Source organism: Hippocampus bargibanti, linkage group LG10 (genome assembly GCF_051943395.1).
Source record: "Hippocampus bargibanti isolate YZ-2025 linkage group LG10, ASM5194339v1, whole genome shotgun sequence".
Taxonomy (NCBI): Eukaryota; Metazoa; Chordata; class Actinopteri; order Syngnathiformes; family Syngnathidae; genus Hippocampus; species Hippocampus bargibanti.
Window position 1 is genome coordinate 19,710,511 of NC_142743.1, and position 26,449 is coordinate 19,736,959.

Sequence of the window (26,449 nt, forward strand, 5' to 3'; positions counted from 1 at the left end):
TGCGTGTGCATGCACATGCATATGGAACTTTCAACCTAGCGTGCAAACGTATCGCGCCAAAGTTTCCTCTGATGTTAACTTAATTCGAAGCGGTCTGTTCAACTTGTCCTCTCTTTTAGATCATGTTGAATACTGTTTTTCACTGTGAAAAAGAGATATTTAAAATAAACTTTCTGACAATCACTCCGATTTTGCTTAATTACATCCTATCAGTATTTTAGATATTTTTAGTATTGTTCTTAAAAAAATAATTAAAAATATTGTGGAATAAATACACGTTGGTCATATTCTTCATTTGGCTCCACCATACTATATACATTTTTAAAATTATTACTTTAAATTTATTTATGCGTTTTTACAAACGTAATGCCATTTAATTACAACAACACAAAACTTATGGGAAATGCAAAATGAGTCAGCAAAGTTAGTCAAAGGCAAAACTGATCTCACTGGAAAAAAACTTTTTATAACACTTAACCGTATTTGGCTGAAACGCAGATGTCTATTTTTACGCATTTGACATATACTTCTTTTTATTTCGTTTAATGATCTGCATCTAAATGCCACTAAAATATTTCTTTGAGTGCATGGAGAATATGTTGTATATTGTGAACAAACTAATGCATTGTTTTACTGAGTCCCAGGGAGTAATAAAATAGCGTATCTAAACTTAGTGATACTCTGTATTCCATAATTTAATTTGAAGTTATAACGCCTCCCCTCAAAGAAATCTTCTTCACTGCTTTCTCTCTTCTCTTCCTCTGAACTCTCGGTGATGTTTTCCTTTTTCATTTTTTTGTGATTACTGACTGACATTATTGTGATATTTTGCCACGAGGCTATTTGTATTTCATTGTGAGTTTAACCAAGGACAATTCCCATTTCATTTCAATAACTATATCATTTTCCCCAAAATATTGGATTTGCTCTCCCTCACTCTCTCTGTCTCTCTCTATGTCTGCCTGTCTGTATGTCTCTGTCTGTCTGTCTCTCTTTCTGTTTGTCTGTCTGTCTTTCTGTCTCTCCCTCTCTCTTTCACTGACTCGCTCGCTCTGTCTGTCTGTCTCGTTCTCCCTCTCCTTTCTATTTCTCTCTCAATAGCCTAAAACTAAAACAAAGCTTTAAGATGTGTACAGCACAGTGCACTACAAGCGATATCGAAGAAACATATCAACGTGATGTTGTTATCCCTTTCAGCAGCGGAGGAAGAGACTTGTATCAATCATGCAATGAACCCAGCTGAATCCATATATAAAATCAAATCGTACTTGTGCCTTTATTGTCCGTCGTGTTGAAAAGTGATATCGCTTTGTGCAGGAGTTGTGCGGCTCTCTCTGTCCAGTTTTACACATCATGTCCAACTTGTCTGGACGTTTACAGGTCGGGTGTCAAGAGCTCACGCACACACCATCGGAAAACATAGAAAGAAGGCGTCAAGACGCACGTCAGTCCATTTAGTTTCTAACTATAAGGACACTGATATTCTCCGTCCACCAGTCAAACATGACAAAATAGACTGCAGGAAATAAAGACCGATTTGGGTATTTTCCACCGTATTTCTCGATTCGTGCAGGTCTACGTCAAATTAAATCAGTGTATTTTTTTTACCAGAAACATTTTTGGACAACCCGTTTCAACGAAAAGTCACATCATTTGGTTTATGTATTTCAGATTTTACCGAAGAATACTTCGAAGAAACCGCCATCTTCATGATTGAAATAAAGAGCTTGACTCAAACGTGAATATATTCTATCTCAAATCCCAAACAACAAATTTTATGCATGAGCATGACAACGGTGGATTATTTAGTGCATCTCTTCATCTCACAGGAGATTATTTAAGTATATTTATTGTTGTCAACGTTTTTTAATAATCCCCCTCCCCCGCTCCCCTCGCCGCTCCCACACACATGTATAAGAAACAATAATTTAATGACAAGTATTTTAAAGCAATCAATGTTAAATATTAATTGTCACTATCATATTATGATTAGTAGCCTATTATGATGATGACAAGAGTATAATTTGTTGTGTTTTATGACTATATTTTTACACACGACATATGAAAAGTAGATGTTTTTAAAAGAATAGAACTATTACTAACACCAATTATTTATATTGTATTAAAATAACCAGGATTAATTATGACAGGAAGCGTTTTTATTTACCTCTTCAAAGAGGCTAATTCAGTCCTTCCGTTTTCAGCCTTAGTTGAAGTAGTTGCGCTGGTTCCCCTCTAAAAAAGAAATCCGCGTCGTTTTAAGTCATTAAACCACTTGTTTGTCTTTCATCCCCGTGCTAATTAATGTAATTAATACGGGGGGGATCGCTGTTGAGGAGGTATGTTGGGGAATGAGGGGTGGGGGCTTTGTGTTTGGTGACCCGAGATGTGACCGAGCGGAACTGGAAAGAATCGCATTAAAGGGTGAGACAATAAGTAAACACGTAAACACAAAGGAAGGTGGATGGTGTCCTTTACTGTGGGATGTTCACCGCACTGTTTTTTGGTGCACTGAAAAGTGCGACAAAACTTGTTTTAAAATAAAAGTGAAAGGAGGGAATGAAAAAAAAAGTCAAAAAGTGAGCTTTATTGTCAAATATGCTAATATGCATGACATACAGCACAGATGAAATTAACGTCCTCTCGGACCCAGCGTGCAAGGCACTTATAATGTGGCTAAAAAAGACAGACAATTGACAACAGACAATACATGTAATTTCTGAATGTAAAGTGAGGTAGTGTCCTATGTAAAGTGAGGTAGTGACGTATATCAAGTGAGTAGTGTCGTATGTAAAGTGACGTAATGTAGTAATGCAAAAAACAAACATAAAATGAATGAAGTGTTGGATTCGTGAGAAAGCAAGCAGTGTTAGCCAAAGTTGTCGTTATAGAAAGCTGAAAAAATACCTTCACAAAATGATTCCAATTTTTGTTTGATTTTTTTGCTTGAATTGTGGAAATAAATGCTACAATTCTCTATTTTTAGAGGCATTTCTTTATCAGCAGGTTTATTAACATGGTTACAGATTATTGCAGATGGAAAGCATAAAATAAAACAATACATAATATGTGACTGTGTTATTTAAATTTGTACATTATTTCTTATTGTGATTTTCTATTTCAAATGTTTTGTACTATGTGCAAAACTATATTTACTTAATAATTAGCTAATATTAATTAATAATTAGGCACTCTACTATCTTTGTGACTGCTTTATTTTCTGTATAGGATAGTTGTCCATGTTAAGCGCTTTGTTCCAGCTTCAGCTGTTGTTAAAGCGCAATATAAATCAATGTGTATTGTATTGTATTGTATTGTATTGTCATAGAGCTACATGGTGTGGAAAAACATGGAGGATGTCAGAAAGTTTGAAAAATTCACTGCTTCTATACCCAACACGTTCCCATTTTATCACAATCGTTTTTTTTTTTTTTTGTTTTTTTTTTGCGTTTTAACTTATCTTTTTTCACCTATATTGGGGCTTGGAAATGAGAAGTTCATTCACTTTAAATCTTTCTTTATTCAGCATACGTGTGGGGTTTTGTGATTGTTTGGTATGAACGCAGCAAAGGTGATATACTGCCCTTTTTGTGCCTGATAATCCAATTTTTCCCCTTACTGATACGATAAAAAAAAAACGTGATTTTAATACTTTGGTGAGGAATTGTGTGTGTGTGTGTCTTCTCTCCGCCCTGATGACCTCAACATCCTCAGGATGTAATTCAGAGTGGCACTTGTGTGCGGCAACACAAGTATCCCTTTCTTGCAGCCAGTCTTGCCGTTGCGCTGGCTATTCTGTCAAAGGCGGCTTAGGGGCAGCGGGGCGGATTGAGCAATTGGACACATTGTTTGTCCATGAAATATTAGGTGACACAACATGACACCAAGCTATTTATACGTAAAGGTATACATTTCAGCGTGACCATTCAACAAGAGCCAACAAGGTTGCTGTCAATGTTGTTTTCGATTTGCTGCTGGGGAAAGAGGTGTTGTGGCATCAAGAACTGCAAGTGTGCATGTGCATACGAAGCTTCCTTTCACAAGTTTTTTTCTATCCCCATCAGCACTAGGGTCAAGTCTTGCATGCACAGGGAAGGTGTTATCAGGCTTCTTCTACATGGAGCATCTTGAGACTTATGACTGGTAGTTCAACACTGACCTTGAAAAAAGGGTCATTTAATTGGGTTGGACATACTATAAAGCAGTGGTGTCAAAGTCATTTTTTGCCGAGGGCCACATTGTAGTTATGGTTTCCTCTCGAGGGCCGTTATGAATTTGGGGAAGCCATTAGAATGTTTAATCCCCTCCACATATTACATATAGCGCGCACAATAAATTAATGATTAACTACAAACTTCAAATCTGAAGTCAAGAATAATGACTGTTATTGTGGTTTACATAAAAAAATCAGAAATTTTGGTTAGGATTTTAGCACACATCATGGAATTTCACAAGATTGATTTGCTTTCGCGGGCCGAATAAAATGATGTGGCGGGCCGGATTTGGCCCCCGGGCCTTGACTTTGACACCTGTGCTATAAATATTTCTCATTTGTGGATGTGATGTAAGGATGACATAGTTTAACCCTCCTGTTGTCCTAATTTTCTGTACACACCCCGTGTCCTTTGGGTCAAAATGACCCGTCTTCAGTAAAACCGCCAAATAAGCAGATAAGTGTAATTTTTTAAAACAAATTTGTATTTTCATTAAAGAAAAAATGTGTCCTTCAACACAATATGTGATATAGTTCTCCCTCCTCACTTGTATTTGTATATAGCTTCAGAAAATGACAAATTTGTGCGGAAATGATTTTTGGATGACTTTTTTTTGTATTGCAATGACTAAACTTTATTTTTTCCCCTTCAATGAACAATTTACAGAACAATACAAAAAAGAAAAGAAGAAGAAACACAATTCATACATTGTTCTAATGTATGAATTGTGTTTCTACTTCTTTTTCTTTCCTCTATCTTTCATTACTTCACTGCTGTGAATTGTGTACATGCATGTTACTTGTTGTAATTCTTCCAGTTCAATCATTTCCAGAAATATTGCAACAATGTCTCCAAATTTAGACAGGAGAGCTTATCCTGTGATATTTTGAGAAATGTCTGGAAAACCTGTCATCAACATTTCATCACAACAAATTACTTCAAGCAATAGCAGAGCTAACGATACAGTTGGTTCCATCATAGACCTCAGTCCAATGACTTTTTTTTAAACAAATGGCCAACAGCTTCAGGATATTGGCAATATATCAGGAGGACACATTGTGTGTCTTGGCCACAGCATCTGAGAGTGGGAGGCATACAGTGTAAGGCCCACAAAAGACCATCAAATGAGAGCAATGACATGCTTCTTTTAACTCCTTTTTGCCAATAAAGATCATTCATCAGGCAGAACCATTCTCCTGGAATGTCTGATTGGAAATCGGTGGATTTTAAATCCCTGTCCAGGACGGTCCATCCATCTTTAACACTCCACTGGTCCACACACGTATAGAGATGAACCAGATGCCTCCATTCAGTCGGTCTCCAACCTTTTCTAAAATAATAATAGTAAATACCAGCAAATGCATGGAAATCTAAATCAGGCAGCCACATCACAATTTCACTGAGGAAGTCAGGCATCCCCAACCGGCATCCAATTTAAGGAGATATGAGGAGCAGAGGAGGCGCAGACTCCCTCCATCCACATTCACCTCCCAAAAACAAAGCGTATCCAGAATTAATAATGTGTGTATGTGCATGTGCGGATGGAGACAGACCAAGAGAGTTGATAGTGAACATATAGGTGCAGTCTAACCTTTGGAGTGAAACAATCCAACTCGGCGATGGCCTTTCCTGTATTGACACGCATGGGGACACCTTGAGAATCAGATGGCATTCACTCCCTGAATCCTTATTATAATACCATTCTTCACTATTATTCTGAAGGTGATTCCCATAGAAGCATACACAGAGTTTGCAATTATTCTCTTGATATAAAGAAGAGGAAGAGGCGGATGCTAATGCGGAACTGTCATGAAAGTCAAGGCGGCGGAATTTTTCTGCATTCACCTTGTTATAAATATGACTGATGGTGATAGCTAGTCTGTTGAAGTACATTTACATATATATTTCCATTCCAATCAATGTGCAATAATAGTGCTGGCTTGAGGATTCCAAGCTGTTGCTCAGAGGGTCTTGTGCACATTGTGACATTTCATATTTTTTGGCCTGTAGGAAGATGGAATTGGGCTGGAATTGACTGTAACAAAAGCAGAACATGACAAAATCATTTTGAATAGTGACAGTTCTATAATCAAAGGCGTAACAATGTGACAATAACTATATTCAGATGGAACTCTATAACTATATCAGAGTGTTATTAGGCCACAATGTACCTTGACATTTTTCATGATGACAGAGAAGCGACAATAGGAAAAATACAAATTTCCCCATTGTGGGACGAATAAATAAATTTTCTGATTCTGATTCTGGTACACTTGAAAAAAAAAACCCGAAACCTCGTCTAAAAGTATGTGTCAGATAACATTATGTTTCACTTGACTACCATTTGACATACAAACATACAAAAAGTAAAATTAAAGAAAAAATGATAGCCACTATTAAAATCAGTTCAACAAAACAAGCAGAAAGAAACACCTTAAACAGTAACTCGCAACGAAGGTGCCGTGAAAGATCAACAGGGAACGCTTTAAGTAATACAAATTTCATTAGTTTGTCTGAAAGAAATGTACAATTTACAGATATATATATATATGTGTTCATCTGTCCGTGGCAGTTATGAACAGTGACAGTGAAAAGAATTGAATACTCTTCCGTTCGATGAAAAGTTAAACCTGTTGACATTAACAGTGACTACTGGGTATTTTGTTCATTGTAATTGACAGTTCATACTGACAACAACAACGATAATAAAAAAACATGTACGGAATAATGGCACGATACGTTGCTAATCTCCGTGCAAAACTCAATGTTCTCGAGCGTCGCCGAAAAAGAGCTCAACGATCTGGACTTTGGTTGGCCAACCTTTTCCCGTCGAACAAACCCGGAAGTGCTCGCTGGTGTCTCCGATCTGAAGTCGAGACTTAGCACAAACAACAGTTTGGGCTTTTAAGGTAAGGCAGTGAGTGGACCGTGGATGTATATCGTCCATGTCAAACCACTTCATCATGATGTAGGACACATGTGGCGGTTGATGTTTCCCCTCCAAGCGTTTTCGTGACCGGTGTGCTTATTGTTTACATCCTGCTATGCTATTTCGAGCACGTGGACACAATTATAATGACACAGGCTTGTAAAAAACGATCGATATTTTAAAAATTAATGGCCATCGTATTTGACTTGTTAAACAGCATAACCGTTACACGTGTGTTCAATGTTGCTTTTACTTAAAACGGCTTCATGTCAGAGCCAACTTGCGTTACAATGCGTCTGCCGGCTAGTTAGCATGTGGCTAGGTAAGGCTACTGACACGCATGTTCAAGATAAATCGAGCGCGAATCTTTTAATGTGTACTGATGAGCATTTTTGGGGATGAATGCTTGGATCCATAGTGCGATGTCCGGATACTATGTGTTATACACACTCATATACGCGACATTGTACAATGTCGCGTGCAACGTCTACCGTCTACCGACTTCAAAGCGCAGCATGGATCCATGTGCACTCCTCGGGTCTCAATACTGTTTTACTATTCTCGTGACCGCATTTCTATACCAGAATCATAATTTTGAGTCGTTATGATTTCTTTGAATACACTAATTTTAGTTTCACAAGTGCTTCGGGTGTTTTTTAAAACCCGCATTGAAGTTCCTGCGATCATCTCAATTTTCACACAGTAGACGATTTTTGCAGAGATTGTCTGATATTCTTTCCTCAATTTTAATCCCCTTGGACTGCTTGTGACAGGCTAGCGTGGCGTTTCTGTAGCCTGTGGCCATTCTTAGAGGCCAATCATCTCCAGCCATCATGGTCCAGACACGCTGGACTCGACAGCACAATGGGCTTGTGCCATTTCGCAGTTCACTGTGTCTCATGCGCACGCAGGAGACATTGTGAAAATTAACTTCCAACATAATTATTGGCCTAGTCCTCCCGATGTGTTCTTGTCCATCAATTGACCTGATGTGCTTCTTTGCACAGAAGCTGTGATTAAAAAAGGAAAAGAACCTCCCCGAACCAAGTTAAAACAAGAGGGTTCAGTGGAACTCAACCATGTTATCCTTAGCTTGGTTAACAAGCCCGTGTGGATTTCAGAACCAAGGCCAAAGTGTGTCCTTTAATTGTTGTCAGCTTCAGAACCCTTGACCCTAAACGATGGAGATAAATAATACTTGAAGTCCTTTTAAAATGGTCACTGAAAATGGTCAATTTTGACTGGGAAAATCAGAATCAGAATCAGAAAAACCTTTATTCGTCCCACAACGGGGAAATTTGCAATAATTTGCAAAAATGTGGATTAAATTTGAGGAACAACAGAGGACAACCAGCCAAATCTATTTTAGATTCCACATGTTAACTATTTTTTTTTTTTTTTTAATCAGGTAGTAGTAAAAATCTTATTTCACAGATTTCGAAACTGCCATAATAATTTCTCTAGGTCATTATGGTTTCATAAATAAGGAAATTATAGTTGATTAGGGTTTGGCGGTATTTTGGTAATTTGTATCTAAAAATAACACCAGTATCACTTTCAAAACCGTCATCAGTAAATGTAACATATGAGGACATAACATGATGTTAAATATACCTTTTTCAATGTACATACAAAGGTGTATTGTTTTTTCAACAAGAGCCTAGGACAAGGATTTTACATGATAATTTTGAGTTTTTGGTTGACTTCATTTTTGTCTTCACAGTGTGAGTGGCCTGGGCAGCGTGTATGTCTGCATCCGAGCATCTGTGTACGGAGGTTCCCTTGTGGTGATGTACTGTGTCTCTGAGGACTGCCAGGTGTTGGATGATGATCTCTACCAGGGAGATGGGGATGAATCTGACACATCAGAGGCCACCAGTGAGCTGGAGTTCCACCTCTATGGTCAACTCCACTACTCTTCCAACACTGGACATTTGGAAGTGGAAGATGGAGAGGACCTACCTAGCCAGATCAATGCAGTTGACAAGACAGTCGTTAATGTAGACTTTGAAGACGGTGCCGAAAGCAGACAGCGATCATTGAAGAACGTCAAGCTCCAGGAGCAATGCAACGAGAGTAAGACGGACATCAAACGGAAGAATGGAAGAAGTGTTCCTGAAGTCCAGTCACCATCCCCGCTATTTGAGGAGGTCATCATCATTGACTCAAGCCCTGAAGTTATAAGCATCTCTGAAAGTCTCTCCTACTCTTCAGATGATGACATAGGGGTTTGTGCCTTGAAGGGAGGCAGTTTACACCCAGTCCCGACGTCCACCATGGTCCGAAAGGTAAATATAGGGTTGGAAAGTGACCTGGTTTCCGATGCACATGTTATCGGGAGGACGAGATGACTTATTTGGCAGACAAACTTGGAGTTATCCTGCGAGCGAATGGCTATTATGAACTTGGCCTGTACGTACCCCTACTGGTGTTTGACTGACATAAGATTTGGGCTGAACCAACCAATTGGAATAATGTTTGTTGATGTCTTTGCATCGTCCACCTTGCACTAAAATATCTTCAAGCCCATCTGACTATAATAATAAGAGGAGTGATCGGAATAGCCCTTAGTACTGAGTCTCGCAGGCAGTATTTTCATCCACCACCATCTTTCAAACCGCTGTTGCAAGTTAAATATTGATGCAGTTTGTTTTTACACCACCACCAAAAAAAAAAAGAATAAATACACATATTTTCCGGTGTAGAAGGCGCACCCAAAAGCCTTTATGACCCTGCGCCTTACATGCAGGTGCGCCTTGTATGTGAAGTAATATTGAGCGCCAACAGATCTCACAACTATTGTCAGCAGTCATTACTCAATTTCCCCATGTAGAAGTAGTTGTGTGGAACCCCAGACTCTACTGTAATGCCTTACATTATTGTGTGCCTTATATTTTGGGGAAAAAAAATCATTTATTTATTATATTTGGAAAACTTTTTCCTTCATTGAAGGTGCGCCTTATATATGGAAAAAGTTTGAAAATACACCATTCATTTGCGCCTTATACACCGGAAAATACGGTATACTGTTCTATCGTCATTCAACACTTTTATGATGGCTCAATTGGGCAGGAATACTTAAAGGACAACCAACATCTTTTTTTTGTTTCCTAACTGACATCAGAAAAACGTTTTATAGCATCTAAAATACCCAAAACACGCAGTTTGATATTTTTATTCAAATGCAAAACACCAATAAAAATGACTTAAAGTGTCCAAAATTTGCAGAAAAAATGAACCCGGAAGTGGCCAGTTTTAGAAGGTCCCGCCCCCTTGTTCGTGACGTCACCTCAAGACGTCTTGCCTTGCTGGAGAATCAAAACAATGGCTTCAGATTCGGAGAATATGCTTTCTTGTTACTCATCCAGTTATGAATATGAGTCAAATAGTTCTGAAGAGGAAAGCATACATGTTTGCAATCAATTAAAGAGTTTTTTCCGTGCCATTTTGAGGCAATAGGGGCGGGAAATGTAGCACCGAAAGAGGCAGAAAATGGCAACAAAGCTCCGTTTAAGGAATTAAACAGCCTGTTTCCAGAGGCTGATTAATTCCTTACACAGAGATTTGTCACCGTCTTCTGCTTCTTTTTGGTGCAACACGAAGTTTTCAGACCAAACAAGTACAGCAAATTGCATTGACGTGATGGAAGGACCTCTACAATGTGTCCTTTTTCCGTCAGGGGCGTTCCTTCAGTGACGTAACGTGAGGACTCGTCACCAACTCAAAAACAAGACTTCCGGAATATTCAGCGCGAGTCTTAAAACGTAAAATATAGCTATATGCGGTGGAATCTTTGTAAAATACTCTCAGTAGAAGTCATTTGAAGCCATTTTACAAATTATGGACACAACTTGCCCGGAGACATCGGTTGTCCTTTAATGTCATTGTATGCCTAAATGATATCCTCCAATCCATTTTTGAGGGTTGCAAGTGAGCTCGAGCCCATCCCAGCTGACTTTGGAATAGATGCGGGATACCCTGAAAATTGGTCTCCACGCCATTCACAGTTTAATAAAAGAGAATATTGCCGAATGTACAAGTAGATTTTGTTTTTTATATGTAACCTAAGAATTATTCTTTTTTTTGCCTCCATAGAAACAACATACAAAGGCAAATGTCATTACTCCAGTGACCTTGGATTCAAGCAGCTCGCAATCTGAGTTTGTGTACAAATCTGATTCAGAATTATCCCTTTCATCTAACTCCTCCAATTCGGATGATGTGGAAAACTGGATGATCCTGGGTCAAGGGAACCAGGATGGAGACCAATGCATTTCCCTCAACCTGGAAGGCGGTACTAACAGCAATGCAAGTATGTATGTATGCATGTGTGTGTGTATTTGAACTTATTTCTTTTTAAAAGAGATGGAAAACTCAATAGATTAAGGTGGCCAAAATGTGTCATAGGTGCTCCAGGGAAGGACACGGACATAGGACCATTATTCATTTGTTTGTTTGTTTTTATTCGGGGGAGAAATTGTTCAAGGACCTGCCACTTGTCCGTCCGTCCCTGCCGCAACTCTTTGGAACCGTTTCCGATTGTATGTTTTCCAGCCCATTCGGAAAATATGGCACAACTTTCTTCAGCACTTATGGCAAACGATGGCCACTATGAATTCATGAATCCATTTTTGTATCATTAAATGCAAGAGATCATTAGCGTCACCTTTTGTTGAGGCATATAAAAGACTAGTTATTGACTTGTGGATAGACGCATTCCTAAAATTGCGATTCGCCACTCTTATTGCTGACTTCTGATTGGATTCATAAGTGAATAAGACATAGATCCTTGGGCAAAAAATGTCTTTGCTTGGTGGGGACTCATTGTATAAAGATGACTCAAGTAGCGCTTTATCTGCGCTACATGAGTCATGTGCCAAAAGCATTTTACAAAGACTGACATTCAATTTGGAAACGTTTTTAATATAATCAACAAGTAGAATCTCGCATTGCAATTTGGCCAATGTTAGAATCTGGGTTGATTACTGCACATTTCGGTCTGGTAAAATAGTGGTCATAAGTCCTTACGTCAAACATCCTGAATACTGTATGTGTTAGCCTGCATGCTACTCCTTAGCTACTAGGTAGCTGCTGAGACCACGGATATCAGCTAGCCATGACCATTTGCCATGACCATTTGATGACATGTATATAACTGCAACTTGTGTGTTTGTGTTAGTTTCAAGTTCATTCGAACTCTTTGTATTCTTGAGCGATTTTGACAAGTCTTAGACAGCATGCAGCTATGATATAAGTCACGTGCCATTATATAAATGGGTCTTTGACAAAGAGGCCATTGCATTGCTCTGTTTGCCACGGCAGCCACTCAGTATGAAAAGTGAGTGTCAGGTCTTGAACGACAAACTCCTGTCCAGGTATTGCGCCATTTCCCAGCACATCACTGTCGTCCTGCTTCTGGCACGACTCAGTTTTGTCGCTTACATTGTTGAGAACAGTGACACGGAAACATTTTGCCTGTTACAAGCAGTGAAAAGGGCTTGGCTTTGGCTATGAAACATCTTTGTCTGCAAATTAGCAAGCGCTCCACATTTGCCGCACTGCCGGCTCAGCCGCTCTGCTCTCTTATGCATCTTTAAGTATGTTTCTGAGCATCATGTATTGATATGTACGTGGTGGGCTCGTGCCAATTTGTGTTTATAAAACATTCTACCTCTTATCAGCATGCATGTGCCGCGCGCACACACACAGACACACGTAAGACTAATGCCAAAAACAAACAAAAGGGAAAGACAAAAGCATCAAAGGAGAAGGTAAGGGGGGGTTGAGAGGGATGGTAGTAATCAAAAAATGAATAAAAATGTTTGGCGCAAATCTCTTCAGATCTACACATTATCTTAACCTGCAGCCTCAGCAACCCCTCCAAGCAAACCCCTCCATCCTTCTGACCCCCCCTGCTACCACCTACAGCGCCTCCATCTCATTCTTTCATCCAATTTCCTCACTATTGTCCTCCCTCGCTGTCTCCCCCATTCTCCCTCCCTCTGTCTTTTGCACCGCTTCTTCCTCATTTGAATTTCCCTGGGCTGATGTTTCTGCAAGAGTGCGCCCTGACTTTCGCACACGGGCATTGTAAAGGAGGGCATGTCGCTGAGACTTTGGGCCTGTTTTTTTTTTTTTCGGGAAAGGAGGAATTTCTCCTCCTTTTGGCTGGATCTTCTCACTGTGTCGTCTGGCTCCTCTCTGTGATCTTTGGAGCTTGACCTCATGTCTGCACATGTGGCTTCATGGGTGTGGTGTGAAAGGGGTCTGAAAGTGAGGGAAATGGGACGGTTTTATTCTAGCACACCCCCCCAAAATAAATGAAAGTTGAAAATTTCATGGACGAGCCTCATTTGTCTTGAGCTGATGCATTTGTCACAGAAGAATTATTCCTTTTGTCCATTATATGCTATATTAATCATGAAATTAAATTGAGGATCCAGGAGGCTAATGTTCCCTCCATGTAATTTCTCTGGGTAGCTAAATATTTGCAAAACAGTGTGCCATTTTTCCTAATCAGCTTATTATTGTGTTAATCCTTGAGATTCTCACTGAGCTAATGTCCCTCAAGGTAGGCTGGAAGTGTCGCGAGAGACAGTTTTCTATATTAAAAAATCTTCATGTGCTTTGCTTTTGTTTTCATGAAAAAATGCCATGTTGTGCGCACGCGTGTGCGTATGCCATATCTACTCAAAGAGGAGGATGCATATTGGCGCGGCCATTCAAAATCTAATTAATGTGATTGATTTATGAGATTACTTGTGGTTTTGTATTTCCGCGTTCTTCTTAAGATAGAAAAACATGACTTTCTGGGCAATGATAATAAAAATGAAGAGGAACTTTGATTGGTATTGAGATCATCATAAATACACGGTAAATGATTATTCAATGACTTTACACCATTTATTCTACGACCAAAACTCCAATACTACAATCTTCCGTGATATCATGCCCACCCATGCCTGCACAGTGAACACTTTATTCATGGACGCTCGATTTGTTTTGTCGATTGTGAAATGACCTTGTAAATATCGTTTGAAATTTAAGCATCCTGTATGTTCATTCTGCGACATTGAATGTTTTCACACAGTCAATCCGTGGATAAGCATTTGCCCATATCTTTGTCAGTGTTACCTTATTTATTTTATTTTTTAATATTATTATTTTAGTAGTATTAGAACTACTTGGCTAACCCAAGATCTCAGATATCGTATTTCATCTGAAACCATGTGTCATGTTGTAATTCAAAATTCCATGAATCCTTGAAAACTGATTTTTCAATAAAACGACCTCATCTCATCTCATTTTCCGTACCGCTTATTCCTCATTAGGGTCGCGGGGGTTGCTGGAGCCTATCTCAGCTGTCTTCGGGCACGAGGCGGGGGACACCCTGAATTGGTTGCCAGCCAATCGCAGGGCACACAAAGACATACAACAGTCACTCTCACACTCACACCTAGGGACAATTTGGAGTGGTCAATCTGCCTGCCATGCATGTTTTTGGAGTGTGGGAGGAAACCGGAGGACCCGGAGAAAACCCACGCGGGTCCGGGGAGAACATGCAAACTCCACACAGGGAGGCGGGACCGGGACGCGAACCGGCGACCTCTGCACTGTGAAGCCGGTGAGCTAACCACTCGACTACCGGGCCGCCCAATAAAACGACCTGATAAATAATTAAATTAAAAGAATATACTGAAATAATAATCAAAACAAATAAATCCCATCTGAACCCACTGTGCGCACATTAGCGGCAGTGTTATGAGGTCGAAGGTCAAAGGGAATTGCTGTTTGGAAAGAGAGGTGCATTACATGAGGACTGTAATTAAAGAAATAAACTGTGCTGTAAAATAAAGTTTTATTTACCTTTTTGATGGTCGTTGATGGCTTATGGAAGGAGAGTCACCTTCCATATGGACTGTTGGTAACTTAACCTCTGGTGCTGTTCGGTCGTGTGCTTCCGCCGAAGATCACTCCGCCAGCCGTGGCGGGTGTGTATTATGAAAATAGGGCTTATTATAAGGTTTAATTTTCATAAATTTGCTGTTTGTAAGATAAGGTGTTTGTAAGTTGAGGTCTCACTGTAATGTAAATAATTTGTCCCGCCCACTACTCCAGGGCAGTTTTCGAGATTCTTTCTTGCTTTCGGTTTTCAGGTGTGTGAGCAGGTTTCTGAAACGGAATATTATACCCACATTTGTATCTTACCACCCCCTGTTTTGTCATACCTTTTTTGTTTGTGTCCATGTGTGTAAAGCGGAACAACTATGCACAGTGCGCCTAATAGTGTTTGTAAGCCTTAACCTGTTCTCTGCATGCCTTTCAAATCCCATTTGCTGAACATAACCTCCCCTTCTACCCTTAGCTCCTCTAAAAAGTGAGTGGAAAAAGTGTGTAAAAGTGGTCAGGGAGAGCTCAATCTGCATCCAAAGGCAACCAGGAGGAACAAAACCGGACCTCCCCAAAATCCGTCTTGTACCCTGAGAGATGTGAATGACTTTGGGGGATAGGAGGGGAGTGTGCTGAAGCTAAACTTTGAATAAGTGGTTCAACTCTCTCCCTCAGTGGTCACACTCTCTTGTCTCCTTTTGCCCCTTCAGTTGTGGTAAGTGCTCACCAAACTTTGTACAAGGCTCACTCTGTGTGTGTATGCGTGTGTGTGTGCGTGTGTGTGTGTGTGTGTGTGTGTGTGTGTGTGTGTGTGTGTGTGTGTATGTATGCGTAACAGTGCATATGCGCTTTTGCTGAAATGAAAGCATATTTTTCATGTTTCAAGGTGTTGTCCCGACTTATCTCATCTTGTCATCTTTGACATGAGCCCGGGCTTCAGGGATGCGTTTGAATTTGTTCTCTTGCCACAATCCACCGTCCTACTCCTAACCGTTGTATGTTAGGAACTTTCTGGGTTTTAACTCACTTGCCAGGCTGCACTGCAAATACAGACGCAGTGCATACTACTGCGTTTGAGACATCAATTCTGAATGTTTGTGATCGTGTTTTGGACATTGGTATTCTAAAATGAGATTACAGTAGCACAACTGGCAGTGTAAGGATGTGTGTGTCTGTCTGTGTGAGTTTGTGTGTGGGTGGGTGGGCAGGCACCGCAGAAGGGAGGCATGGATAGGATCAGTGCTTATCTTGGCTGCCCAGTGCCACACGAGGTGTAACGCCACACCCACACTACCACACAGCGTGTTTGAACAGACACACATACACGCATACACACACACAGACAAGCTATGAAAATGCGATGCCAGTTTTTTTTTACTCTGCAGCTTTTACAGAGCATATGCAAATCTCAATACTGTATCCACTTTATGTGAGCAAATGTATATTTATATATTAGAATGGCAACAGCCTTGTGCCAGTCATTTTTAAACACCAAAGCCTTTTTTTCCATCAAAGAATTGCAGTTTTTATTTACATTCTTCTGTGCTGTATTCGTCTATATTATTAAATACACACATCAATTTATGAATATTTCATTAATTTCAGAAACACTGAACCGATAATGTTTTGCTTGTGCCAAATTATACATTTGTTCAGTTAAACTTTGCTGCTGTATTCTCCCATTGATGAAAATAATCTGGACAACTATTAATTTTTGTAATGTATTTTTTTTTTGCGCTATTTTTATGCCGGTGTTGGACAGACCCAAAGTTAATTTGGCCGATAGAAATTAGGGAAATTGTTACCCGCTGTGTGAATGACAATCAGATAATTTTTAGTTGATTAAGCGAAGAAAGAAGTTGCGGCACGGCTACGCTGTTTTTCGAAGGCGGTTCACCCCCAGTCTAAGATTTTGGTTTGTGCAGTGCCCTATGTGAAACTTCCAGTCAGGTCAAGCACAATGCCACATATGTAATGGTGCGCTTGTGGAATTTTTGTATTTATTTTTTTTAATCCAAACAACGCTGCAGTTTTTTTCTGATACCTATCACAGTCATGTTCCCCACATTGTATAGTGTTCATTAGTGCAACTATAATTAAATTCAGCAACAATATATTTAGCTATTTGTGCAGAACTGGCTCTGAAAATTATTATAATAATAACTCTCGCCTCACACCTTTTTAATGTGTTTGTAATTCCAGGAATTAGCTGTCATTAGTAAATTTTATGGCACCATTAATTAATATCTAAATGGAGTAAGCCACTTTCAAAGCAATGTTTATCCAATAATACATGAAAATGTCAACGTCTTTTTTTTGTGGAAGCGTAAAAATAACCAGAACCAGCTGTGGTTCCAGGTGCTCATTTGTATTTATGTGGCTTTTTGTTCTTTACCATAAAAAGCAGGAACTTAATGGAGATGAAAATATTTCAATGCAGCCCAGCTGTCTTTGAATGCGTTTTGACAGTTAGATTGGGGTTTATAGCTTGAAGAAAAGGTTTATTTACTACAGGAACTTGTATTCTTGGATACTTTTGGTACCTATGTGCATGAGAAAATACTACATTAAAACTGTTGTGAATCGGTGACACTTCAGCATGCCTGCCGTAGCCCATTAAGCGTTCCCTTGTCAACTTTCATTGTCTCTTGTTCATTCTAAAGTCAGTAATGCTATATCATTTTTTGGATGGCATGGTTAAATATTCTTTTGAGGGGGTATCTTTAGTTAATGGTATTGTAGCCTGGCAGAATTGGTAGTAAATTATGGCTACTATTTACAATTTACTTTTTATACATATTGAGTACCTCTTTACCAGAATACCCGTCGATGAAATCTTTTTAGCTTACCCTCAGTGTATATTTGCCCCAAAGCTCATGGGTGATACATTCACATTAACACCCCCACCAAAACCCATCAGGTTAAATTAAATAAAAGTGAAAAACCCATCACAACTTAATGCCACAGTTTTACGTAGAGCAAAAAGCAAGATCTACTTTTTCCGATTGACATATACTTTTTCCATTTGAGATGCACACAACTTGTTTTTTGAAAATATTCTACAAATATACTTAGATCGCACTGGTACAGCATTTTTTGTCATGCGTCTGGGATAAAGCGATTGGACAAAAGTATTGCAGCTGATTCATGTACATCATTTACCTTTTTAATAGATCAATCACTTGATAGAAAATTATTTACTGTGTGGGGTTTGGGTGTGATTGTTCAGTGGCAGCGACGGGGTGTCCCAAGAGACCGTATTAATTTTTCTACTGTCATTTTGCCAGAGCAACTTTACCCTTATTGTGCGTCGTTGATTGCGAGGTCGGCAGGGGTCGTCAAGAGGGCTTTATTAACAAGTAGCCCTAGGTGGTGTTTTATTTAGGGGCGGGGTTGTGGCATTAAAGCCAAGGGGCTTTAGAGGCTTATGTATTAATATTAATGCATGTTTCAAATGAGGAAAAGGAAGTTGAGGGTTGGGCTGGGCGGTGAGCAAAAGAGGTCACGGATCCCTTAACGCGATTTTCTTGATGTACCCAAATTTCTGCGTGACCACCAGGAAAAAATAATGTTTTGTTGCAATCACCAGATCATAAACACAGATGCGCATGTGCACACAAATATGCATATGATGTCTAGCGGTCTTAAAAAAAACAGTCTCCCACCTGTGCTTCTGTAAATGCATGTGTTGCATTCTTGCCAGTAGTGTAACACACCTATCTACACGCTCGCCTGTGTTGCTATGTCCCCTCCAGAGACTCCTCGCTGTGTGCACGTTGGCCATTCCAAGACTTCTCCTGGTGTCTCTTAATTAAAGGCCTCGTCAGGCACAGACCAGCTGGGCCCGGTCTGGCTTAACTGGCACTGGCTGTAATTGCGGTGCTGTGTTTCCATGTCCATGTTGGCTCCTTGTTTGAGAGTGCTTGTTTGTCAGCTGTCATTTATGTTTGTATTCGTCACATGTTAACACAGGACTTGCTTTTATAATTAATGTGCCAAATAGTTGCTACTTTTTAAACTGCCCAAAGCCTAACCTGTAATACATTTTTAAAATGCTGGAAATTCTCTTGTGGAAATCTATTGAAAAAAGTCAAACTGGCACAGCCCAAAAAACGAGGAGGCCCTTAATATTATTTTGCTAAACGTTTTGATATAATGAGTTATCACGTTTGAAAGTCTCAATAAGTGTGTACCCGATGATAGGTATTTTGGACCCCTCCTTGTGAACAAACTGCTGTCGCAGTCTTGAGGTTGTCTTGATTGCATTTCAGCTGCTTCCCCAGTTAAGTAGAATTTAGAACAGCACACGTAGTCAGTCCAATGCTGTTTTCTTTAGCCGTCTTTGTTTCTGTTTTTTTAATTGTCAGTTTTGGTTCTGTCAATGGTATGTAATATGTCGTATTTTCCTGTGTTTAAGGCACACCCAAAAGATGACCCTGCGCCTAATACGCAAGTACACCTACTATATGAAGTAATATTGAGCCACAACAGATCTCACAACTACAGCCACCGACTACATTAACCCTTGTAGAGGAAGAAGTGCATAACCTCACCCATTACTGTAGCGCCTTTTAATGTGGTGTGCCTTATATTTGGAAAACATTTATATATTTATGTATTATATTTGGAAAACATTTTCAGTCATTGAAGGTGCGCTTTATAGTCCGGTCCGCCTTATATATGGAAAAGGTTTGAAAATACACCATTCATTGGAGGTGCACCTTATACTCTGGTGCCCCTTATTCACCGGAAAATACGGTAATTACCTACGTTGAGTGTTTCTACTTGGGCTGATGCAAATACATTTGAATAAATTATAATGTATATGGGATTTATTGAAATTGCATATGATATATAGTTTATTGGGCAAGTTCTGGGTGCCATTGCTTTAGATCATTGTCATCTCTGCCCAATTTTATAAATTAGTTTTCCAGGTCAGCTCATTAAAGCACTAGCTCCATATTATTAAGAAAATTAAATGAGACAAGTGAATTAAATGCAGAGGGCAAACTGGCTTGTTCCGATAAGAGGTCGTAAGTAGAGGGCGAAGCCACTGTGGGTTTTTTGAGGCTGATGTCTACTCCGCAACACTTGTCCAAATAAAATTCAGAGAGCCGATTAATCGGCCAATTAAAAAGCATATGTTCAATGAATAACATTTTATTAGATGTTATATATTTGTTAGTGTTGTCATTTAACACTTAGTGCAACAACAATGATTTTTTGGGCAGAAGCTTGATTGTTTTACATTACTCTGTCCTTGTGTAGCTATTTTTTTACTTTTATAATACAGGTAAAAAAATGATACAATTTGACCCTTTTTTACTCATATTTATTTGTGTTGTAATATATAAAAAAAGAATAAATAATTGAATGGAATTTTAAAAGAGCAAATATTGACCCATTATTCATCAGATTAGATGCTGGGTCCGTAGTATTAATGATTTTTTTTGTCAGGCAAATGCAACGTATTAAGAGAACATACAGCACAATACAATACATATCGATTCCTATAGTGCTTTAACAACTGCTGAAGCTGTAACAAAGAGCTTGTCACAGACAACTATCATATACAGGAAATAAATCAGTCACAAAGATCCTAGAAAGCAGCAGGTAGTAAAACGAAGATCAAGTCTGAATCATGCTGAGTTAAATGCCAAAGAGTGCAAGTGAGTTTTGAGGCGGGTTTTATAGATGGGCAGCGAGGGGGCTTGCCACATGTGGCAGGTCAAAAGCGTGCAGACATTCACACATCTTTATTTCAGCCACTCTTAACCAATGTAATAACGTAATATAAAAGAAGACGGGTCTGGACTGCTGGCAGCCCCAGCACTGGTTCAGTATGAAGCCACACTGTTGTAACGTGTTTAGAACGTTTTCTTGTTCAAATACTACAAAAGATAGGACATATGATCTTGTGTGTTAGTGGAATCAATCATATTTATTGGTAAGTATGTATTACACCAATTTGTTTCCAGTAGTAATGTGTAACTTATACATATGTGAAGACAACATTCATGCTGAAAGTTACACACCTGTTTTTAAAGCAACATTCGGTCCTGTCTTTTGTAGTATTTGAGCAAGAAAATGCTGAACCACGTTCTAAACACGTTACAACAATGTGGCTTCATACATAACCAGTGCAAGGGCTGCCAGCAGTCCAGACCGGTCTTCTATTAATGATGCTATGCACATTATGGAGTCCACCAGATCATGACAGAATGGACAGGAATTCCACTTCCAAAGCTTCAATAATTTGTTTAGTTAGTTTCTAAACACATTAAGTGTTGTTAAAAGGGGAGACAATGGGGCTCAAAGCAATGCTTTTTTTGGAACATGTGGCATCAAAATAAAAAGGGGTCAGTATTATTTATACTTTTGAATATTATCTTGCCCTATTTTTTGTATTCAATTAAAAATAGTTTGAAACTAATTTGCAAAAAACATTGTAGTTATATTGATTTACTTATTTATTTAACAATTTTCCCAACTTTGATCGAATGTCAGTTTTACATTCTTGTCTACGAATCAGGGAATGTCCAAGCAGTGGATTTCAACACCATTCTCACTGTGCTCACTGTTAACTGTCTGGCATTAACAACAAAAACACCCTCACATTTTGATCTACCCGTATTTAGCGGCTGGACATTTGTCAGGTGACTGGATTTTGGTCCCTCTCGCAGAGACTGATCAATAGTAATTGTGTTGGACCGTCTCGTGACTGTTTCTCTTCTTTGTATTGTATTATGTTGGCCCTTTGTCTAATAGGACCAGGAGAGAAAAGGCATGAGGGAGTACCGTAATAAAACAAAAGGAAGGTCGTAATTTGGAACCGTTTTTCACAGTTGTGTGAGCTCATATTCAAGATTACATATTCGATTAAAAAAAAAGATGTAAAGTCTGTCTCTTTTTTTCAGGTTACTTTGAAGAATAACAACATATATATTCAAATCTGTATATCGGTATCACTTGAAATGAAATGAAATACTATCTTGATACACTGTTCAACCATATCAGCCAGGCCTCATCAAGAGTGTCTATCACTGAAAACTATGCGTTCAGTAACTGAAAGATAGTGATCATTTATAGTCTTTCTATGTGTTCCCTTTTTTTCTTTTACTCTTACCCAATTCATCCCTTGGTACTTTCTTTACAACCACACCACGTTTTTCGGTTTCAATGCAAAATTTGGGGTGTCGAAACCCAATACAGGTTCGGACATTTTCTGTGACAGTCATTTGGTACATTTCCGCTGTTCACTCGCTTAGGATTCATGGCGAGGTCTCACTGAACTGTTAATTGATCGATTTATCTGTAACTAGCAGCTAAGTGATGGCGTCATTTCTTTGGGTAAGGTGCTCTCCAAACGCCATTTTTGGCTTGCCTGGATTCCGAGCCTAAAGTACCAATACTACCATATTGTATTGTGGCGACAGTGGCAGATCCCTGCTTGACACAATGAACAAAAAGGAATGTGTTGCTTGTGGAAAAGAACAGCTGGATGTGTTCACAAACTGTATTTGAATGCAGCAATAAGGGACTGTATGAGCAGCCGTGCTTCTAATCCTCTATTGTTCTTCTGTCCCCTGTCTCTTCAGAGGGGCCGCTCTAATTAAAGACTAATAATTGTATTGTTTTAGAAAGTCTTGAGAGACGCAGCTTTCTGCTCCTTCAATCATTCTCTTTCCATCAAAGGCTATCTCACCGGACGTCCTGGTGCGTGCGCACATTCCCGCGCCCATGTGTCTCCCGTGTAAATGAAAACTTTCAAGCGCCATTATTTAATTATCCCAGAGGCTGTGGATTTGCAGGACTAAATGGGGGCTTGCTGCATGTGTGTGCGCGCGCATACGTTTGCGTGTCTATGTATTGTTGGCTTGTGCAAATGAACGGTGCTGTCCCCGGATTATGTCAAGTTTTTCAATTTGCCCCCTCTCTGAATATGTGTGTGTCTGTGTACATGTACACTATTTTTTGTGTGCAACTGTTATTGGTTCTTCCTTAGCCCTCCCCCCCCCCCCCCCCCCCCCCCCCCCCCCCCCCCCCGTTTCTTCTCAAACACACAAACCAACATACCCACACTGCACTGCCCGAAGATAAAAAGGCATTATGGTAAATTCCACTTAATGACATTTTTTTTTAATTTTGGTAACAGGGCCTAGTGAATGGAGCTTAATTACCGGGTCCAAAGATCCTTGGAAAATAACCCTGACATCCCCAACCGGCCCCCATAAAGCGCTCTACAAAATGCCTCTGATTAACCACTGCCGTTTATCTCCCACCCCGCAAACCCCCTTCTTGCTGTGTATAATAACAAAAATAACAATCATGAAAATTCTCTCAGCCTTCCAGGCCCCCCATTGCTCCCACTTCCCACACCCACCCGCACTCTTCTTCACTCTCTCACCCTCCGCCTGGCTCACTCCCACAGGAGGAAATTCATCAAAATGAAATTGAAGTTGCAACTCACTGGTTTTATTAAAAAAACTATTTTACCCCTTACAGTCATTGTGTGCCACACTATTTCTGTTCTTTGCTGCAAAAAACAACAAGGAAGGCTTGGTAAATTATATTTTGTGACGGGCGCGCACACACGCACACGCACGCAAATTGATCAATCAATACATGCATTGATTCACATTTCACATGGACATGCATAATTCATAAGTCTTCAAATGTATGTTTCTTACTTTGACAGCCTTTTTAATCATTTTACTTTGAAATGTGAAACTTAAATAAATGTTGAACTCCAGTTTCGTGACAGAATTAGCTTTTTCACTATATGGGTGACTATAAGACAGTTTTAGAAAAATATAATACTTTCAAATTATCATAAAAGCATTTTTCTTCAATTGAGTGAACTTCATCATATATTTCAGTCATATATTCCTTTAACCCCTTTTTCATGTGTTTTTCCAATTGTTGGTTTGTGCTGACAAGTGTCCTTGATATGCTTTTTTTATTTTTCTGACCACTATTTCCAACCTACTTTCATACTGGAGCTGACAAATAGTATTTCAGTATTGACAAATACTATCCAGTATATACAAAAGGAAAAAAAAATACTTCAGCGCTTTGAATTTGTGTATTTTAAGGCCACATTTTAAACCAGCACCATTCAGGGTTCTGTCTCGCTCTCTCTTTTTTTTTTGAATCACTCATGGTTGATTGGTGAGAAGGTGTTCAGTCACATCTGTGTGGTCAGTCTCAGCCAATAGATGTAGATAATGTAATGCTCTGAATAGGAAATACATGTTGCGGTTAGCTAACGGATATTAAAATAACACAATGCCTACCTGTGTTTGGACATGCAAGTTGCTTTTGGATAACTTGGTCATGCTGTGTGCACGCACACACCGATGTGCCAGCTCATTTTTGTTGGCCTTTTCTGGTCCCTGTTGATGAGCTCCGTGATTGGGCCATGCGGTTGCCATGCGGTTGCCAGACCGCGCCCCTGCTGCGTGGTAATTGGTGTCTATGGTGTTGCCACGCGGCTGCGGGGCTTTGACTGACAGCTTGGCCATCTGCCCTGCCATGGCTGCCAACATGGTGTGTAAGTGGCCAAGGGTTGGGGTGTCATGGACTGGCAGGGGGTGAACAATCAGCATGTCATGAACGCGGGGTGACAGGGGGGTGCTGAGTTTCGATAATCAGATAGATGGGCTGATATGAAACTCAACCAGAGTTATGGCACCAGCTTTTACGGTAACACCTCTCTGGTCGAACACCAGACTGTTATGAAATGTGTGCCAATTCCCAAAGGAGATAATGGGACTCTGATGAAGCGCTGCACGGTCCCCCTTGAAATCAGGCCCAGGTGGTCATTCCGGAACTTTCCACGGCAATGCCTCTGATGAGATCGTCAACCTCATCTTGTCCTGGTCAGTCGGTACAGAATTCAAGAAATAGAGTAGGCAAAAGTCAAGTGTACGACACGATAAAAAACTAAGAAAAGATTATGCAACAGTACAGCGCGGGCGAGTTGATAGTGACATGTTAAGTTACTAGTGCCTCGAAAGACAAAACGAGGCTGACAACGACCCTCTTGCTGACATTAAGCCACCGTCCAGTAAAAAAGCTATGGAGATGCTTTCAAATCTACTGTATGCACAAGAGTCACCCATGGAACTGATCAGCGGCACACTTACTTGGAACTAGCAACAAAGCTTCATGACTACCAAGCAAACATCTTGATTAACAAATAAAACCAAGTAACAAAACAATCAAAAATGGACTTGTATTTTTTTATTAAATCTAGGTGCATTTTGGCCAAAAAAGATAAAAATAAAAACATACATGAAATGTAGATGCTACTATTTTTATGGGATGACAAAATATGCCTTTTCACTGGATCACTGGATCACTGTGCAATGCAGCCCAACTTGCACTGTCCTGACTGCGAAAGCACCACCACAGTCGACACATTCAAAGAGCGTGAAATTAGCAAATTTTAAATCGAATGCCAACTCATTGAATCCGAGAGACATATTTAAGTCTTTTCACAATCCAGACATGAAATTGTAGGAATCTTATTTAAAATATTTTAGGTCTTAGGGTAAAGGGAGGTCTGAAAAAGACTGACGCAGATGAGTTATGTCGATTAGCGCTTTTACCACTAATATGTTAGCTGTGCATTAACTTGTTTGCACTTTTAATGTTTTGTAATTTTAAGATTTTTTTCTTAATTAGGTCAGTCTCCTATTGTATCATTTTTTTTCCCTTGAAAATGTCGCGCCTGTGCATTTCCTCTACATGTAGTTTCTTCCGGGTCACGCTCACCTCACTTGTTCCCCTATCCCTGTGCTTTTGTACTTTTACAGCCTTGGCCAGACTTTTCAGACCCATCAAAAGAACACTTGAAAGCCATGTGCGTTGGCCAACCTCTCTCCTTGTTTAACCTTGCATTTGGCAATGCGGTGGGGCAAGGGTGATGTCACAAAGGAAACACTTTTCACATACACACAGACATTATTCACACTCATCCCAACCCTCGCCATTGTCATGTATAGTTTTGCTAATCCGGCTCTGTCGTTTCAGACGCAAACTTAACCTCCATTTGAGGGGCCCCTCTTTCATGACGGTCTAGTGTGGGTGTGCGTGAGCGTGTGTGCGGCTTGGTTTACCATTCCCATTGAAATGACAACCGACATCTCCGGATAAGTTGTGTCCATAATTTGTAAAATGGCTTCAAATGACTTCTACTTAGTGTATTTTACAAAGATTCCACCGCATATAGCTCTATTTTATGTTTTAAGACTCGCGCTGAATATTCCGGAAGTCTTGTTTTTGAGTTGGTGACGAGTCCGTACGTGACGTCACTGAAGGAACGCCCCTGACGAAAAAAAGGACACATTGTAGCAGTCCTTCCATCACGTCAATGTATTTTGCTGTACTTGTTTTGTCTGGGGACCTCGTG

The 26,449-nt window shown here is 39.8% G+C and overlaps 1 protein-coding gene across 1 annotated transcript in view; it reads left to right on the forward strand.

Moving 5' to 3' along the window:
* Window positions 1–7,042: 7,042 nt before the first annotated feature.
* zcchc7 (zinc finger, CCHC domain containing 7) overlaps window positions 7,043–26,449 on the forward strand; it is a 39,377-nt gene continuing 19,970 nt past the window's right edge. The window contains exons 1-3 of the mRNA XM_089005748.1: window positions 7,043–7,123; window positions 8,867–9,431; window positions 11,239–11,455. Coding sequence (XP_088861874.1) covers window positions 8,934–9,431; window positions 11,239–11,455 — 715 coding nt within the window. The 5' untranslated portion in view covers window positions 7,043–7,123; window positions 8,867–8,933. The remainder of the gene's footprint in view (window positions 7,124–8,866; window positions 9,432–11,238; window positions 11,456–26,449) is intronic.